The sequence below is a fragment of the Moschus berezovskii genome, chromosome 12 (assembly GCF_049115385.1).
Source record: "Moschus berezovskii isolate FMDL1 chromosome 12, NW_MosBer_1.0, whole genome shotgun sequence".
In the NCBI taxonomy this organism is placed as follows: Eukaryota; Metazoa; Chordata; class Mammalia; order Artiodactyla; family Moschidae; genus Moschus; species Moschus berezovskii.
Window position 1 is genome coordinate 8,424,076 of NC_142471.1, and position 18,352 is coordinate 8,442,427.

Consider the following 18,352-nt stretch of genomic DNA (forward strand, 5'->3'; position numbering starts at 1 on the left):
GTAAAGCAATTATATTCCAGTTTAGAAAACTAAACAAAAAATTTAAAATAATTATCCTAAGGGTGAGGGTGGGATGATTTGGGAGAATGGCACTGAAACATGTATTATTATCATATGTGAAATGAATCGCCAGTCCAAGTTCAATGCATGATATAGGATGCTTGGGCTGGTGTACTGGGATGAACCAGAGGGATGGGATGGGGAGGGAGGTGGGAGGGGGGTTCAAGATTGAACATATGTACAGCCGGGGCAGATTCATGTCAATGTATGGCAAAACCAATACAATAACGTAAAGTAATTAGCCTCCAATTAAAATAAATAAATTTAAAACATAAATAAATAAATAAATTATCCTAAAGGAAATGTTACCTTTGAAGAGAAATTTTTTGTGCTACATTTTATGGAAAGAAAATCTGATCATAAAAGAACACAAATTTAAAAGAGCCTCTTAAAAGCTGATTATGCTCCATATGAAAGTAAGTTGCTATCTGACTGCTTTTTGATCTTGTGAAAACAACTGGAAGGATCTTCACTAATTTTGGAAGTACCTGGAAATGATATGATATGATATGAAATATAAACCAAGGGCTTATATAAAGTTAACAAGGGGTGAGGGTGAGGGTCACCTCAAAAAGCCCAGCAATCATCTGACAGCTGCAGGGTGACAGTGTCAAAACAGACTGGCTAAGTACCTCCAGACTCTGTGTGGCAGCTTCAACAGAGGCAGCAGAGATTCACTGATTGAACTGATTGAACAGTAGTGATGAGGCATGTAAGGGTTGAGCAGGAGAGGGGTGAGCAGCAGGGGGGCTCAATGAACTCAAATCATTCCTAACTTTCTGGGGCTCTGGACATATCAGAGGGGTAGACACTTCACCGAGAGTGGGTATCTGGAGGTACAATGAAAGGCCTACAGGAACGCTCATAGGAAATGGCAGGATGTATGCTATGGCAAGTTATCTTTTTCAAAAATGGCTACAACAACACTTGCTGCTGTGCACGCTTTTCTAGAATCTCACTACTCACCTATTAAGTGGCAAAGTCTATGCTCCTTCCTTTTGAATGTGGGCAGGCCCTTGTAACTACCTCCCAAGCAGAATGCAGTTGAAGGCCATGCTGCGGCCTCCAAGGCTAGGCTGGAAAAGGCCATGCAGCCTCTGCTCATCTCTCTTGGGACACTTGTGTTAGGAGCCCGGAGTTGCCAACTAGGATGTCCGAGGCTGCATGCTGCAAGAAGTCCACAATAGTCCATGTGGAGAAACCACATGGAAAACTACAGACACTAAAGAAGAAGCAGGCCGCCAGCCTCCAGCTGTTCTGTTTCCCTGGATGTTCCTGCTGCAGCCAATCTGAATGTAACCACACAAGAGACCCTGAGCCAAAACCATAAAAACCACCTGGCTGAGCTGTTCCTGAATTTCTGACCTGCAAAAACTATCATGGGTGACACATTTAATGTTTTCAGTCACTAAGTACTAGAGTTATTTGTTATGCAGCTACAGATAATGGGAACATACATATAAGAAACCATGGACAGGGAGACAAGCAGCAGACTTAACTGAGGCAGGAATCACAAGGCAGGTACCCCAAATTGAAGATGTTGATATTTCACTGAGGCATTTCTTACTTGGGCAACACTATGAAACATGCTCCAAGTAATTAGCAGCACAGATTTATTAGTGATTATCTAAATAACTCCAGAGAAGCCAGTTAATACAGTAAAAAATTCTGAAGTAATTGGCCAACACTTTAACTTCTCCAAAGATATAATTCTCAATTTCACATAGTCCTAAAAGTCACATAAAAATATGAAATTAAGTAATGAAAGAAAAGACACCTTGTAAAGGACTAACTGATCTTACATTAAAGAACAGGTATGATTAGCTGAGATTGTTGGTCACTGGCATCACAGTAAATCTGATTTTATTTTCTAGTGTCACTTTTCATTATTCAATAACTCTAGTCAGAGTGTTTTACTTCTAACTTGGTCATTACTCATAAAATCATTGACATTTGGTTAATTTAGATTGTTCTTTAACAAATTCATGACTTTAAAAAATATAATCAGAGAAAATAATAAAGCAATTTCTGTAACAAATTAAAATATGCATGTTTACAAATGCTTTTAATAGTTAATATTTAAAATCCTCAAGCTCACTTGGAAATAAAATTACATACTTAGTAAGTAAAGGCATTTCTCTTATTTGGGGACTCAAATTTTAGAACTTATAAAAGCTATTTTTGGAAAATTATAAAGTAAGTACAAACTCTGAGAAATTTAAATTAGAAATGATTTATTGCTGTACCTTCACGGTTAACTAAGAATTCTGGAAGATAGAAAAACTCTGGGATAAGTTCTTTCACATCAGTCATGGACTCAAAAGATGAGAGGCGCCAAGTTGTATTTGTAGAGTGAAAAGTTCTGTCTGGAATGTCAAAACTCTGATCTAAAAAGAAATACAAATAACACACTTAAGACACAAAGACTTGATTCCATTTGAAACCTGTTATAATTATTTTACTTTCAATACTTCAAAAATATTAAAATGATTTTAATTTTATTTGTCCATAAGGTAAAAGAGGTTGTGTTCCTGAAAATAAATATTACTCTATATAATTTGAGACTGTATTATTTTTAAACTGTATTATGCTTTCATGTATAACTAGATAAATTTGTATCACTTATTTGTTTAATTGATTAATATTAAATATCTATCTGCCCAAGAAGAATGAAAGTTCCATAAAAGCAGACATCTGGGATATCAACCATACCAAGCACATTCTAGGAACTAGATAATTATATATTTATTAAATGAATAAATATGGAAGGAAAATTAAAGTTCAAGTAGGTAAAAATAGTTTTTATCCCATCAAGAAGCAGAATTATTCCTTTACTTCTAATCAGGAAGACTATTTTTCTTCTCTCTTTTCTTTTCTCTTTCTGGGGTGACAGGGGCACTGCTTTTTAAATGTTCTCTTAGCTAAATAAGTAAAATTCCCTATGAATGAAAATAAACTAATAGTCTTTTGTTAAGCTTTCCTTGTGTAGACTATTAACAATCAAGGACTGAGTTTCAATTCTGTCTTTTCTGTCAACAGTTAACAGACTTTCTAGCCTAGAATATGAAATGGTATCTAAACTCCAGCTCTTGAAAACATCAGCAGTGTGGATTCTTCTTAGGCACCACATGTACAATCTAAAACTCCCCTCAACCTGTTGGAATTTGAACATATCTTTTCACCTGGAGACTGTTAGAGACTAATTTCAGCATCAAGCAAGGCACAATTTTTTAAAAAATATGCTAAATCTTCCCCAAGCCTGACCTGCTTTGCCAAGCAACGTTTTCTATCACTTTTACTACTTTCTCCTCTATTCAGCTGAATCAGTTAGAATTGGCTGGGCACTAAATAAAATCTGGGATGAAATGAGGTTTGTAAATTTTTTTTTTTTTCTCAGAAAGTAGGGAGGGCCACTTAAAAAAATACTAACTCACTCAGGATAAAAAGTTATTAATCTAAATGGAATCCAGAAAAATTAAAGGCAATTCTGTGAGGCTATGGTGTAATCACAATATGCAGAGACTATAGAACAGTGGAACAGGAGAAACACACTGAGGCTTCTGTTTGAATTTTTAAATTCTCTGTAGTTTCTTAATTTTTTTAAAAAAGTAATACTACAAATTCCTATAATCTAGAACATGTAACATGAACTCAAATGGCAGTTGTTAACTTAGTACTTTTGTTCCCCGGGGGACATCTGGCAATGCCTGGAGACATTTTTGGTTCTCATGGCTGGTGAGGGATGCCATGGGCATCTCGTAGGTCAAGGCCAGGGATGCTGCTAAATGTCCCAGAGTGCACAGGACAGTCTCCATTATAGAGAACTATGTAGCTCAGAATGACTACAGTGCTAAAGTGAGAAACCCTGGATTAAACGAGAAGTCTAGAAATACATTAAAATGCCATCATAAATCACTTTAAATTAATCAGAAGAATAGAATGGGGACTGAGCTAGTCCCTGTTGTCTTTTTAAAAAATCATTCTTAAATACACAGTGAAGAAAACCTAGAGTAAGAGTTGACTGAGAGTTTTATATTAATAGATTCTTGGACGACATGAAAAGAAATGAAGGGCAATAACAGTTCTGTTATATACTGTCGTCCCAAACCACATCTGAAATATTCTTTCATTATTATTATTATTATTTTGGCCGTACCACCTGACTTGCAGGATCTTAGCCCCCTGACTAGGGATTGAATCTGTGCCCTCAGCAGTGAAAGCGTGGAGTCCTAACCACTAGGACTGCCAGGGAATTCCTGAAATATCCTTTCTTATTCTGACTGCTACTTTTTAATAACAGCATTCACAAATCATAACACATCCAGAAAGATGAGCAGAACAGTGACAGGTCTGGAAACCAGAGCAAACACTGCTTAAATAAGTACAAAACTGTCTTATTTATTTCTGCATTCCTTGTAGCAGACCTTGTATATAGAAGGCTCTTAACTAAGGATAATTAGCCGAGGGATAAACAAGAGTGAGAGGAGGAGGAGGACAGGGAAGTAATATTCAAATATTTGAACAGCTGTCATATGCAACATTTGCTTTGTGTATTGACAAATAGAAGAGGGACAAATACAAGAAAGCCCCTTTCACAGACCAAGTGGTCTACGGAATACAAATTTATTCCTCCAAGAGGTTGCATGCATATGAGTGTAAATATATAAAGAAGTTCAAGAAGAGTCAAGTAACTGAATGGATAACGATTCCACACAGGATTCTGTTCCAGGAGGAACAACTACAGGGCTAGTACCACTGACTTACTAGAAACACAGGATTTCTCACTAGAAATCACTGTTCTCACTAGAAACCTACTTGCATACAAAGCAATAAATTCACTTGTATCTAAGCCATCTTCAGGTGTGTGTCCTGCCACTGAAGATTATTCCCTAGGTAGTTACTATGGTGAAGGTGGCAGTGCTGGTCTCCTAATAGCCACTTAATGATAACAACTTAAAATTCCCCTTTAGGGGCCAAAGATAACAGGTTATCTGAAAGCATTAAGTTGAACATTTTAAAAAAGTTAATTCATAACTTTAAAAGGAAGGGTAAAATTTTTCCTATGTGAATGACATCTTAACTTTTAAAAAGTGAATTGCATTTTTATAAATGTAGACAAGTTCAATTTGAGGCTGAAATCTGAGACATTATCAAGATGATTTGGCTTACTGCAGGTTTCTCTTTAAAAAAAATTAAATTTATTGGACTGCACATAGGATCTTCGATCTTCACTGTGGTATGCAGAATTTTTTAGTTGAGGCATGTGGGATCTAGTTAGTTCCCTGACTAGGGATCGAACCCAGGCCTCCTGCATTAGGAGTGCAGAGTCTTAGCCACTGGACCACCAGGGAAGTCCCAGCATGTATCTTAAAGAGACTTTTGTTCAGAGAGTAAGCAGAAGTCTTTTTCCTATAGTTTGATTAGTTTTAATACATTCTCACGATGTCAGCAAACTGGTTTTCCCCTGATGAGCAGTCTGACCTTTGAGGCAGTTAAAAAACCATCCTTACCTTGATAAGCTAAAAACATCTTTGTGAAAGGAGGCATTCTGACCAGGAAATGAAGCACAGTGCCGCTGTTGGAGTAGTGGGAGCCGTAGTGGTAGGGCTGCACCGGGGGCATAGGGTCGTCTTCCCGGGCTCCTTTGCGGTACTCCTCCTCCAGGTACTGAAGGACACGGGGACCAAATTGGTGATAGTGAGCTCCAGGCAGAGCTGGAGAAGCCTCACTCATCTTCTTTGCCATCCTTCCCTACTGCCCCTTAGGTGCCATCCTCCATAGCTTGCCCTCAGCCTTCTGGAGTGTCCGGGGGCCTCCTCCTTGGTGTCCCAGTGAGGGCTGACCACTCGAGAAGCATCTCACCGTCTGCACGTTTACCCTCTTAGTCCCTTGTAGAAAACCCACCTGTTCTGCATGTTAGTTCTCAGCCCTCTGGTTCCCCACCAGCGGCTCACAATGTTTAAACTGATCAACAAATGAGAACTGCCACTTTCACCAGAGATGTCTGCATTTTAAGAGGGTTTCAAGACGTAATGCTCTGTTCTTTACAGAAATGCTTCTCTCACAGAGGAAATGCAAGAGAAATGTAAAAACTGTATCACATTATTGACAGTCTTTAATATAACATTTTATAGCTGTTTTGCAGTAGACTTACACAGAAATAAAAAAGAATTTGGTGATCCTTCAACTACTCTTATCTTTCCATCATAAAGTAAGAAGCTCAACCAAAGCTTTAACATCTGTCACTACTCTCATCTCCCATAGTTTCTGTCTCTGATAGTCAGGTGACAGTGAATTTTCTGGAGTCATTTCTCTTTGATTTCCACAGCACTGCCCCATTTTTAGCTACAGAAGAATTAAGCAGTGACAGCTGGAAGAATCCTGGAGGGATCTTTCTGAAATTTTGACATAAGATAACATGGTGAATATGAGAAAACTGCTTCAGCTGCTTCTATCTTTATACTGTGTGAAGAAAACAACATATGCCTAATGAGTTTTTTTGAATTTCCAACAGGATTCCATTAACATTAATTTCACAGAAATAGATAATTAACTTCTATTTTAAACTTTAAAATCCAGTATTTTTTGTTAACAAACCTGTGCATAATTTGCTGAGATGAATAACAAGGGGTTATGGTACATTATAAATATATTGATATTATTATATACAACACTAAGGAATATAAACAGCAGGTCCCTGGACATTTTTATGATTTTATAAGGAATATAATTATTTCATGCATTTGAACATAACAATGGATTATGAGCTTCCAATTTATATAACAATAAGTGTATTTATTTTGGGGGGCAAAGTGTTTTCAGAGAATTAAGACAGAAAAGAACATTTAAAATCACATAATGATTTCCAGTTGCCTGTCAGTTGCACATGGAAGTGGGAAACAGAAAAATCAATACTATACATTAAAAATTAGGTAAAACACAAGTCCCAAAACCAAAAATCCAGTTTTAACTTATCAAAATATATAAGGAAAAAATGAACCTACCTTGTATGTGTCCACATAACGGTCTTCTTTTTCTTTATACTGCACAGCTATGGGCTTGGAGAGATTTCTATAAAGGAAGAGATGATGGAAAACATGGGAAGTATGTTAATACTGTCAGGATTAGGTTGCCTCAGATGTTTACAAGTAAATAAGTGATCAACAAGATACTTGGCCCTTGGTTTAGTGCTTACACATGTGGCTTTGCCACTAATAGTCACCATTCACAATTATAATTTCATAAACTGTGAAGACAGAATTTTTCTAAACAGATGCACATCGGTATTATGAATTTTTGACTTACAGGTAACCAAGAAGAGCTTCTCCCTTCCCTCCCTGGTTCCTCTACTTCTTCAAATCATAACTGATGCTGCCCATGGCAGATGATTCCCTGGAAGTTTCTGTCCCCATTTCCCGACCCTTCACCCAGTTAGGCAATGAAGAGTGAAGGGCAGTTTGGCTAGGAGTATGATCATGAGGAGATGTTGTGTAACTATTAGGTTAGTGAAAACTGAAAAAAACAACACATGCTCACAATGACTATGTTGAGATTTGGAGGGCAAGTATGAAATAAACATTTTATCTAATTCATGGATAGTGAGTGACGCTGTGTGTATGGTGGAGAGAATGTGTGTAAGCATGTGCATGTTTGTGCTGGTGTTTACACTCTATCAGGGAGGCAGGAAAACTGGATGAATCTCCACTTTTAAAAGCTACAGTCAAGCAGCATGTCTATGCGGCCCATGAAAGAGCACGAGAACAAGATCCAACAAAGATGGACATGCTCCTCTAGCTGAAGCGCCCTCTGGTCTGGGACCGGGATGGAGCCACCTGGAGTTTCAACATCTGGTGCTACAACTAGATCAACATGAAGATTTGCTCATATTTCAGTATGCCAAACCAGGTCTGCTTAGCCAGGGTGGATATATCTACTTTGGAGGAAAATTATTTCATAGGGATATTAAAATTAGCAAACACATTAATTTCATTTTTGAAATTTTCATAATCCTAAAAACTTTGTTAAAAAGTAAAAACAGTTTTATATCAATACAACAGATAAAAAGTCACATCTCAATATAGAAGAAATCATGTTTAAGATCCTGGCATGCAATTTTTTCTAAACAGTATAAACAGTTCTTTGTGAACACAAGTAATGTTGTTGTGGATGGAAAATCAGAAGTCATTGATGAGGCAAACAGAATAAACCAAAGATCAACCACAATATATCACTACAACATATCTGGAGAGGTATACGCTTTCCTCCTTACCTGGGTATGTATGTCACTTTAAAATAAAAAGAACTCCCCATACTATATATTTCTACAGTATCATTTTTAATGACTACAATATAGAACAATTTACTCAGTTACTTTAAAAAATGATGTGAGGACTATCTTATGGCTAAATATTTGATTGTAGTGCCAGGCACTGTTATCAGCAATGAACTGGTTCCTGCACTCATGAAGCTCACTTGCAGGCACAACCCTTCTGGTCAAGCACATATCCTCAAGTATTTCCTAAGAAAATACTCTAAGAAAATACTTCCTAAGTATTTCCTAAGAAAAAAGTCCTAGAAGTTAAATTGCTGAAACAAAGTATGCAATTTCTAAAGAGTTCTTCGGTTATATACAGCCAAATTGCCTTTCAGAAAGACTGCATCTCTTTATATCAGTAGTGGATAAATTTACATGTGCATTAGCAGTGTATAAAAATGTCTAAAAGAGAAATAATGTGCCATCTTCTCTTTTCAAATTGACAAATACATTAAACTGAATCTGATTTCTTGAAGTTATAATTAAAATATTCTAATATACTAAGTAGTATATTTGCAGTCAACATTTTTTTTAAACCAAGAATTTTAGGAGAAGCGTAATTGACATATAATGCTATATTGGTTTCAGGTATCCAACATAATGGAATGATTCAATATCTGTATATTCAAAATTACAAAATGATCATCACAATAAGTCTAGTAAACATCTGCCACCATATATACTTACAAAATTTTTGTGCTGTCTTAGAGAACTTTTTAAGAGTTACTCTTTTGGAATATTATTAACTATGTTCACCATGCTCTATATCACATCCCCATAACTGGTTTATTTCATAACAAGAAGTTTGTACCATTTGACTCCCTTCACCCATTTTGCCACAACTCCTCCCACCCCCTACCCCCCACTGCTTCTGGCAACCACCAATCTGTCCTCTGTATCAACAAGCTTAGCTTTTTGTTTTGTGTGTTTTGTTTTCACTTTTAGAGTTCATATATAAGTGAGATCATACTTCAGTTGGTCAGTCATATCACTCTTTGTGACCCAATGGACCGTAGCACGCCAGGCCTCCCTGTCCATCACCAACCCCCAGAGTTTATCCAAACTCACGTCCATTGAGTCGGTGATGCTATCCAAACATCTCATCCTCTGCCATCCCCTTCTCCTCCTGCCTTCAATCTTTCCCAGCATCAGGGTCTTTTCAAATGAGTCAGTTCTTCGCATCAGGTGGCTAAAGTATTGGAGTTTCAGCTTCAACATCGTCCTTCCAATGAACACTCAGGACTGATTTCCTTCAGGGATGGACTGGTTGGATCTCCTTGCAATCCAAGGGACCCTCAAGAGTCTTCTCCAATACCACAGTTCAAAAGCATCAATTCTTCGGCGATCAGCTTTCTTTATAGTCCAACTCTCTCATTCACACATGACTATTGGAAAAACCATAGCCTTGAGTAGATGGACCTTTGTTGGCAAAGTAATGTCTCTGCTTTTTAATATGCCGTCTAGGTTGGTCATAACTTTTCTTCCAAGGAGTAAGCATCTTTTAATTTCATGGCTACAGTCACCATCTTCAGTGATTTTGGAGCCCCCAAAATAAAGTCTCTTACTGTTTCCCCATCTATTTGCCACGAAGTGATGGGACCGGATGCCATGATCTTAGTTTTCTGAATGTTGAGCTTCAAGCCAACTTTTTCACTCTCCTCTTTCACTGTCATCAAGAGGCTCTTTAGTTCTACACTTTATGCCATAAGGGTGGTGTCATCTGCATACCTGAGGTTATTGATATTTCTCCCAGCAATCTTAGCTTGTGCTTCATCAAGCCTAGCGTTTCTCATGATGTACTCTGCATATAAGTTAAATAAGCAAGGTGACAATATACAGCCTTGACATGCTCTTTTTCCTATTTGTAACCAGTCTGTTGTTCCATGTCCAGTTCTAACTATTGCTTCCTGACCTGCATACAGGTTTCTCAAGAGGCAGATCAAGTGGTCTGGTATTCCCATCTCTTTCAGAATTTTCCACAGTTTACTGTGATCCACACAATCAAAGGCTTTGGCATAGTCAATGAAGCAGAAACAGATGTTTTTCTGGAACTCTCTTGCTTTTTCGATGATCCAGGAGATGTTGGCAATTTGATCTCTGGTTCCTCTGCCTTTTCTAAATCCAGCTTGAACATCTGGAAGTTCACAGTTCACGTATTACTGAAGTTTGGCTTGGAGAATTTTGAGCATGACTTTGCTAGTGTGTGAGATGAGTGCAGTTGTGCAGTAGTTTGAGCATTCTTTGGCATTGCCTTTCTTTGGGATTGGAATGAAAACTGACCTTTTCCAGTCCTGTGGCCACTCATGAGTTTTCCAAATTTGCTGGCATATTGAGTGCAGTACTTTCACAGCATCATCTTTTAGGATTTGAAATAGCTCAACTGGAATTCCATCACCTCCACTAGCTTTGTTCATAGTGATGCTTCCTAAGGCCCACTTGACTTCATATGTCAGGATGTCTAGCTCTAGGTGAGTAATCATACCATGGTGATGATCTGGGTCATGAAGATCTTTATTGTACAGTTCTTCTGTGTATTCTTGACACCTCTTCTTAGTATCTTCAGCTTCTGGTAGGTCCATACCATTTCTGTCCTTTTTGAGCCCATCTTTGCATGAAATATTCCCTTGGTATCTCTAATTTTCTTGAAGAGATCTCTAGTCTTTCCCATCCTATTGTTTTCCTCTATTTCTTTGCACTGATCACTGAGGAAGGCTTTCTTATCTCTCCTTCCTATTCTTTGGAACTCTGCATTCAAATGGGTATATTTTTCCTTTTCTCCTTACTTATCTGTATGGTATCTTGTCTTTGTCTGACTTTTTCACTTAGCATAAGGCCCTCAGGGGCCATTCATGTTGTCACAAGATTTCATTCTTTTTTTTTAAACACTAAATAGTATTCTTGTGTGTGTGTGTGTGTGGCATTTTCTTTATCTGCTCATTCATAGATGAACACTTAGGTTGTCTCTGTATCTTGGCCACTATAAATAATGCTGCAGTGAACATGAGGGTGCAGATATCTTTTCAAGTTGGTGTTTTAATTTTCTCTGGATTAAATATCCAGAAGTAGAATGGCTAGATCATATGATAGTTTTATTTTTAATATTTGAGGAGCCTCCATAATGTTTTCCACAGTGGTTGCACCAGTTTACATTCTCAGGAACAGTGCACAGGGTCTCTTTGCTCCACGTCCTTGCCAAGAGTTGCTATTTCTTGACTTTTGGTAACAGTCTGAGAATGTTATTTCAAACTAAGGAAACAGAATATTCCCTCATCAACTACAGCTATTTGGTTACTCTAAACTGCAACTCTTTCAGGAAAGTCAGGATAAAAGCTTAATTCTTTTCCTTAGCTGTCAAATCGCAAAAGTAGAGAATTGTTGCCCCGTCCAACAGCAACCAATGAGTTTAGTTTTGCTTCGTTTTGGGGGCCTTTAAAGAGCATCATCATTAAGTGTTTTCTTTTTATTTAAATGTGTTTCAATCAGTTGTGGTCTTTATACTTTTTGATGCTCTGATTGTCCTATCTTTGGCAGTGAGAGCCACTTCAAGTTGGCTCCTAAGTCCTTTTTTATAATTATCGTAAAAAAACACACATCACTGAACTTACCATTGTAGCCACCCTCCAGTACCTAGCTCAATAGTGTTAACTAATTTACACTGTTGTGCAACAGATCTTTAAAGCTTTCTCACTTTGTAAAACTGAAACTCTACACCTACTGAGCAACAACTCCCCATGTCCCCATCCGCCCTCCTCCCCACCCTCCAGCAAACACCATTTAACTCTCTGAGTCTGACTACCCTAAACAACCTACGTAAGTGGAATCACACGGTATTTGTTTTCTTGTGGTTGACTTATTGCATTTAGCACAATGTCCCCAAAGTTCTTCCATGTGACAGGACTTCCCTCCTTCTTAATGTTAAATAATGTTCCATATTACATATGTACCAAATTTTCCACAACTATTTATCCACAGACAGACACCTGGGCTGCCTCCACCTCTCGGCTACTGTGAAGAAAGCCGCAGTGAACATGGGTGTGCAAATATGGCTCCCACTCTTTCGACAAGACTATATTAATTTTCTTGCTCTCTGACACAAATAAATGTCCCAGGGTCATCCTATGTGCTTTCTTCTAATAAATGTACAAGAAATGAGAAAATAGGAAATCACCATTCAGTAACCCCCAGTGAAATCACAGACTCAAGAAATAATCATCAATGAAAGAAACAAGTTCAGTAGGAGGCTGAACCCACAGATCAGCCTGAGCATCCTTAACAGTGGGTTATCACATTCCTCCTGATATGGGGCAATAAAAAGTTCACACTACCACCTCGAGAGAGTTCTTGCTTGAAAAAAAGTTGAACCTGAGTCTAAAAAAGCCTTTGGAAGTAATTTCCAGTCCCTAGGAAATACAGCGACTAGAGGAAAAAGCTAAATGCTAACGCGGAATGGGGGACATTCTACAAGATAAATGATCTTTTTTTCCTTAAACAAGCCAATGTTAGGAATAAAGAGAAAAATACATACATAAAAATAAGGGCTGTTCTAAGATTTATGTCTTTAGAGATAAAGCAACCAAAGGTGATAGATACTGAGCCCGATTCAAGCAAATCAACTATAAAAAGACATCTTTGATATAATCAGGGGACATTTAAAAATAGGCTGGATATTAGATGATACCATGAAATTATTTTTATTTTCTTTGCTATGATAATGGAACTGAAGTTATGTAACAAAATGTTTTACTTTTTTCTTAAGAGATGTATACTACAGAACACACGAGTGACACTGCCTGTGATTTGTCTTAAGGAAAAAAGGATGATGCAAGTTTGGCAAAAATTTTCATAATTATTGAGTTGGGGTGATGATCATATGGGGGTTTATTACATATTCATTCTGTTTTTTGCACGTTTGAAAGTTTTCATCAGAAGAACTTTAATGACATAAATACAGCACACTGACAAAGCCAAAAGGTAATGATGTCTTCAGTTACCTGTAGACTGATGGGTCGCTGAGGTCAAGGGTCTCACTAACATAGTCTGCCAGTATGAAAGGGAACACTGGATACTGCATGAGATCATTGAAAGATCGGCCAGCATGTTTGTTTAAGTGAGTCAAATACTCAAAATTAGTAATTTGCCCAGTATACCACAAATTTGTCAGAGCGGTGATATTGCCGTATTCCAGAAGATTAGGGAGGTTATTTGTTAGTATACTGTGGTATACATCATCGCGAACCTAGAATGGAAGGAGAAAAAAAACAGCCCAGATTTTAGTCTTGACACTTTCCTCCAAAGAATCCATGATATCATAGGCATGTTACTAATCTCAAGTCCTTCAAGAAAACACTTTTTGCCCAATAACACTGACTGGTGGGGAATTAAGGCTCAAATCTAGGTCTTCCTCTAAAGGTTGTGCTATATATATTTATTAATTGAAGTACAGTTGATTTACAATATTATATTAGCTTCAGGTGTGTGACATGGTGATTCAGTATTTCTGTGAATCACACTCCATTTAAATGTTATAAAATATTGACTACAGCCCTTGTGCTGTACAGTACACCCTTACAGTTTATTCTCTACACAGTAGTTTGCACTTTTTAATCCTCTTTGCCTGTTCCCTCCCCACTCATACCATTAGTTTGTTCTCATCTTTGAATGTTTCTGTTTTGTTACATTCATTTACTTTTGGATCTTAGCCACTATATTTTGCAGCTGAAGAAATCAGTAAGAAACTAAGACGTCTGTACAGAAAAATCACTTACATACAGACCCTAAGGGGGAAAAAAATCAATAACAGAAAATGAAGAGTCTTCATCTATATAAATGAAACATGCTGTAGTAGAAAGAGCATGGTTTTCTGAGTTAGACAGACCTGGTCTTTTTTCTTGCTTAAACCCTTTGTGCTGTAGTTCCCATACTGTAATATGGGGATGCTGCTGCTGCTGCTAAGTCACTTCAGTCATGTCCGACTCTGTGTGACCCCACAGACGGAAGCCCACCAGGCTCCCCTGTCCCTGGGATTCTCCAGGCAAGAACACTGGAGTGGGTTGCCATTTCCTTCTCCAATGTGTGAAAGTGGAAAGTGAAAAGTGAAAGTGAAGTCGCTCAGTTGTGTCCGACCCTTAGCGACCCCACGGACTGCAGCCTACCAGGCTCCTCCATCCATGGGATTTTCTAGGCAAGAGTACTGCAGTGGCTTGCCATTGCCTTCTCCGGTAATATGGGGATAGTAAGATTTATTTCATAAGAATGAAATAAAATGTACTACATAAAAACAAGATACCTCATTTTCACTACTGATGGAAAACTAATATAGGAACTCTTTTTTAAAGAGATTCAGAAAAGTTCTGTCACAGAAAAAGAGTGCTCTGATTTCTTCTAAAGCAATTAAATGATAATTGGTAATAAATGGAAAAAATAGAATAACCAGGCCTTTTTAAAAACAAATGTGAATTACCCCTCTTAAATGTGTATATGCTTCAGGCATAGGAAGATAAGCCAAAGATGCGGATAATCAGAGATGAGACTAAAAGTGAATGAGATGAATGAGCTTAGTTATGGAATAGGCATAAGATCACAGGGTACTTAAGAACCTAAACCTGGAGGTCTGTTTCACAACAATGTGAATATACTTAACACTACTAAACTGTATGCATGAAAATGGTTAAGATGGCAACTTCTATGCTATTTTTTTTTAATCAGAATTAAAAATAAAAAAGAATCAGTTCAAGGCAAAAATAAAAACCTAAACCTACAGCCTAAATCTGAAGGTTGCCAGAAGCTGAAGCTAAGGTTGGTGGGAGAGAATTTATGACAGTTTGCAAACTAAACTCTGCAAGGAAAAGAAAACATTTATTCATTCAACAAATATTGACTGAGCACCTATATACCAGTATGCTCAAGATGCTAGAGCTGTAGCACTTAACAAAACAGTCTTTATATTCTGTTGGGCAGACACTGTTGGATGCTATGAAGTGCTCTAGAGAAAAGAGAGCAAAGTCAAGGAGACAAAGGGATTCCTGGGGGTAGGAGTGAGAAAGGGGTTGCTGTTTTAAATACATAATCAGGGCAGTCTCTCTGATAAGAGGGCATTTGATCAGGGAACCTGAAAAAAGTAAGGCCATGAGTTGCAGTTGTAGATTTCTAAGAGGAAAAGCATTCCAGGCGGCATTTTAGGGAGCTGTAAGTGCTAAGGCTTTCAGGCATCAGTATGCCTGCTATAGTCAAGGAAAAGGAAGTTTCCACAGATGGACTAGAGCATGTGAAGGATAGAACAGTAGAAGATAAGGTCAGAAAGAATATGGAAATGCTAGGTTATTCAACACTGTAAGGTCCTGGCTTTTAATGGAGTGGCAAAGAAAGTGGTCAGATAGCTCTGAGGAGAGGAATGGCACAATCTGACTCATTTTAACTGCTGTGTTGAGAGTAGTCTGAAAGAAGAGGGAGTGTGGAAGCAGGGAGGCCAGTGCAGAGGCTAGTGCAATGATTTATGCAAGAGCTGACAGTGGCTTAGACCAGGATGGCAGCAGTGGAAACACTCAGATTCTGGGTATACTTTGAGGGGCGAACCAACCGAATTTACTGATGAGAGCAGATGATTAAGAGGAGTCAGAATAAGTGGGATGACAGAAAAGGAGGAATCAAGGATAATCCCAAGGTTTTCGAACTGGCCAAGCAGAAAGGCTGGAGTTGCCATTTATGGAGCTGGGGAAAACTGGAGATTTTAGGGGGAAAATTAGAAGTTCAGTTTTGTCCATGTAAAATTTGAGATGCCAATTAGACTTCAATGCAGAAGTCCAGTGAGGAAGGTTTTCCCTCCTTTCTTTAAAGACAGAATAATCAGCTGCATCAAATGCTGCTGCTAAGTCGAGTAAGAGGAAGACTAAGCAATGCAACTGTAGGGTTCGGCAACAGTCAGCTCACTGGTGATGCTGACCAGAGGCGACAGGTGGGGTGGTGAGGAAAACATCTGACTGGAGCATTTCAAAAGAGAATCTGAGAGAGGAACTGGAGGCACCCAGCATACACAATTTCTTCCAAGAGGTTTTCTATCAAAACAAGCAGACACACAGTAGCTGAAGGAACATGGCAGTCAAGAAAGGGTTTGTCAAAAATGAAATCTACTATCAAGGTTAAACTACTTCAGGTTGGTTATACATTCATTTATTTATTACAGATACAGTCACTCTGGGGAATAAAAATTGAATACAGTTTTGGAGGACAAAAATAGTCCTAATATAACCAAAGATTTACTTTAATCAGTACTAAGAAAGAGGGTAATTTTCATTTGACTTCAGAAATAGTTAAAGTTTAAATAAGTTAAAACTTCATTTAGTCAGTATGAGTGTAATTAAACTGATTCCATGATCTTTTTGAAAAGGTATATCTATCAATATAGGCAAATTTACCTTGGTGTTATCAAATGCTAACAGGAGTGTTCTGCCATTTGTTAAAAATATTTCTACAGCATTATCCCTCAACTGCCACCAACGCTTGTGAACTTCTTTAATTTCTTCATATGTCCAGGAAAACGATGCTGGTTCCAATTCTCCTTGAAGGCTCTAAAGTCAAAGGAAATAACATGAAAGCATTTGCTCTACATGAAATAGAATCATTTTAATTTTACATTTTATTTATTTTTTATTGGAGGCTAATTACTTTACAATATTATATTGGTTGGTTTTGCCATACATTGACATGAATCCGCCCCGGATGTACATGTGTTCCCCCTCCTGAACCCCCCTCCCACCTCCCTCCTCCCTATATTCCCCCTCTGCGTCATCCCCATGCACCAGCCCCGAGCATCCTGTATCATGCGTCAAACCTGGACTGGTGATTCATTTCACATATGATAATGTACATGTTTCGATGCCATTCTCCCAAATCATCCCACCCTCACCCTCTCCCACAGAGTCCCAAAGACTGTTCTATACATCTGTGTCTCTATTGCTGTCTCGTATATAGGGTTATCATTTGCATCTTTCTAAATTCCATATATATGCGTTAGTATACTGTATTGGTGTTTTTCTTTCTGGCTTACTTCACTCTGTATAATAGGCTCCAGTTTCATCCACCTCATTAGAACTGATTCAAGTGTATTCTTTTTAATGGCTGAGTAATACTCCATTGTGTATATGTACCAAAGCTTTCTTATCCATTCGTCTGCAGATGGACATCTAGGTTGCTTCCATATCCTCGCTATTATAAACAGTGCTGCAATGAACACTGGAGTACATGTGTCTCTTTCAATTCTGGTTTCCTTGGTGTGTATGCCTAGGAGTGTGATTGCTGGATCATATGGCAGTTCTATTTCCATTTTTTTAAGGAATCTCCACAGTTTTCCATAGTGGCTGTACTAGTTTGCATTCCCACCAACAGTATAAGAGGGTTCCCTTTTCTCTACGTCCTCTCCAGCATTTATTACATGTAGACTTTTGGATAGCAGCCATTCTGACTGGTGTGAAATGGTACCTCATTGTGGTTTTGATTTGCATTTCTCTGATTATGAGGGATGTTGAGCATTTTTTCATGTGTTTGTTAGCCATCTGTATGTCTTCTTTGGAGAAATGTCTGTTTAGTTCTTTGGCCCATTTTTTGATTGGGTCGTTTATTTTTCTGGAATTGAGCTGTAGGAGCTGCTTGTGTATTTTGGAGATTAATTCTTTGTCAGTTGTTTCATTTGCTATTATTTTCTCCCATTCTGAAGGCTGTCTTTTCACCTTGCTTATAGTTTCTTTTGCTGTGCAGAAGCTTTTGATTTTAATTAGGTCCCATTTGTTTATTTTTGCTTTTATTTCCAATATTCTGGGAGGTGGGTCATGGAGGATCCTGCTGTGATTTATGTCGGAGAGTGTTTTGCCTATGTTCTCCTCTAGGAGTTTTATAGTTTCTGGTCTTACATAATTTTACATTTTAAAACACTATCAAAATGCAATATAAAGCCTTCCCTCTGTGGCAAAGTGGCAGATAAGATTC

General features: G+C 38.0%; 1 protein-coding gene and 1 non-coding gene across 2 annotated transcripts in view; both read right to left on the reverse strand.

Moving 5' to 3' along the window:
* LYST (lysosomal trafficking regulator) overlaps nucleotides 1-18,352 on the reverse strand; it is a 179,699-nt gene that overhangs the window by 29,531 nt on the left and 131,816 nt on the right. Inside the window, exons 40-44 of the mRNA XM_055425763.2 lie at nucleotides 16,786-16,938; nucleotides 13,366-13,610; nucleotides 7,065-7,131; nucleotides 5,571-5,727; nucleotides 2,307-2,447 (exon numbers count right to left, since the gene is read on the reverse strand). Coding sequence (XP_055281738.2) covers nucleotides 2,307-2,447; nucleotides 5,571-5,727; nucleotides 7,065-7,131; nucleotides 13,366-13,610; nucleotides 16,786-16,938 — 763 coding nt within the window. The remainder of the gene's footprint in view (nucleotides 1-2,306; nucleotides 2,448-5,570; nucleotides 5,728-7,064; nucleotides 7,132-13,365; nucleotides 13,611-16,785; nucleotides 16,939-18,352) is intronic.
* On the reverse strand, nucleotides 5,339-5,411 carry TRNAR-CCU (transfer RNA arginine (anticodon CCU)). Its single transcript has one exon. It is a non-coding gene; the product is annotated as a tRNA-Arg (tRNA).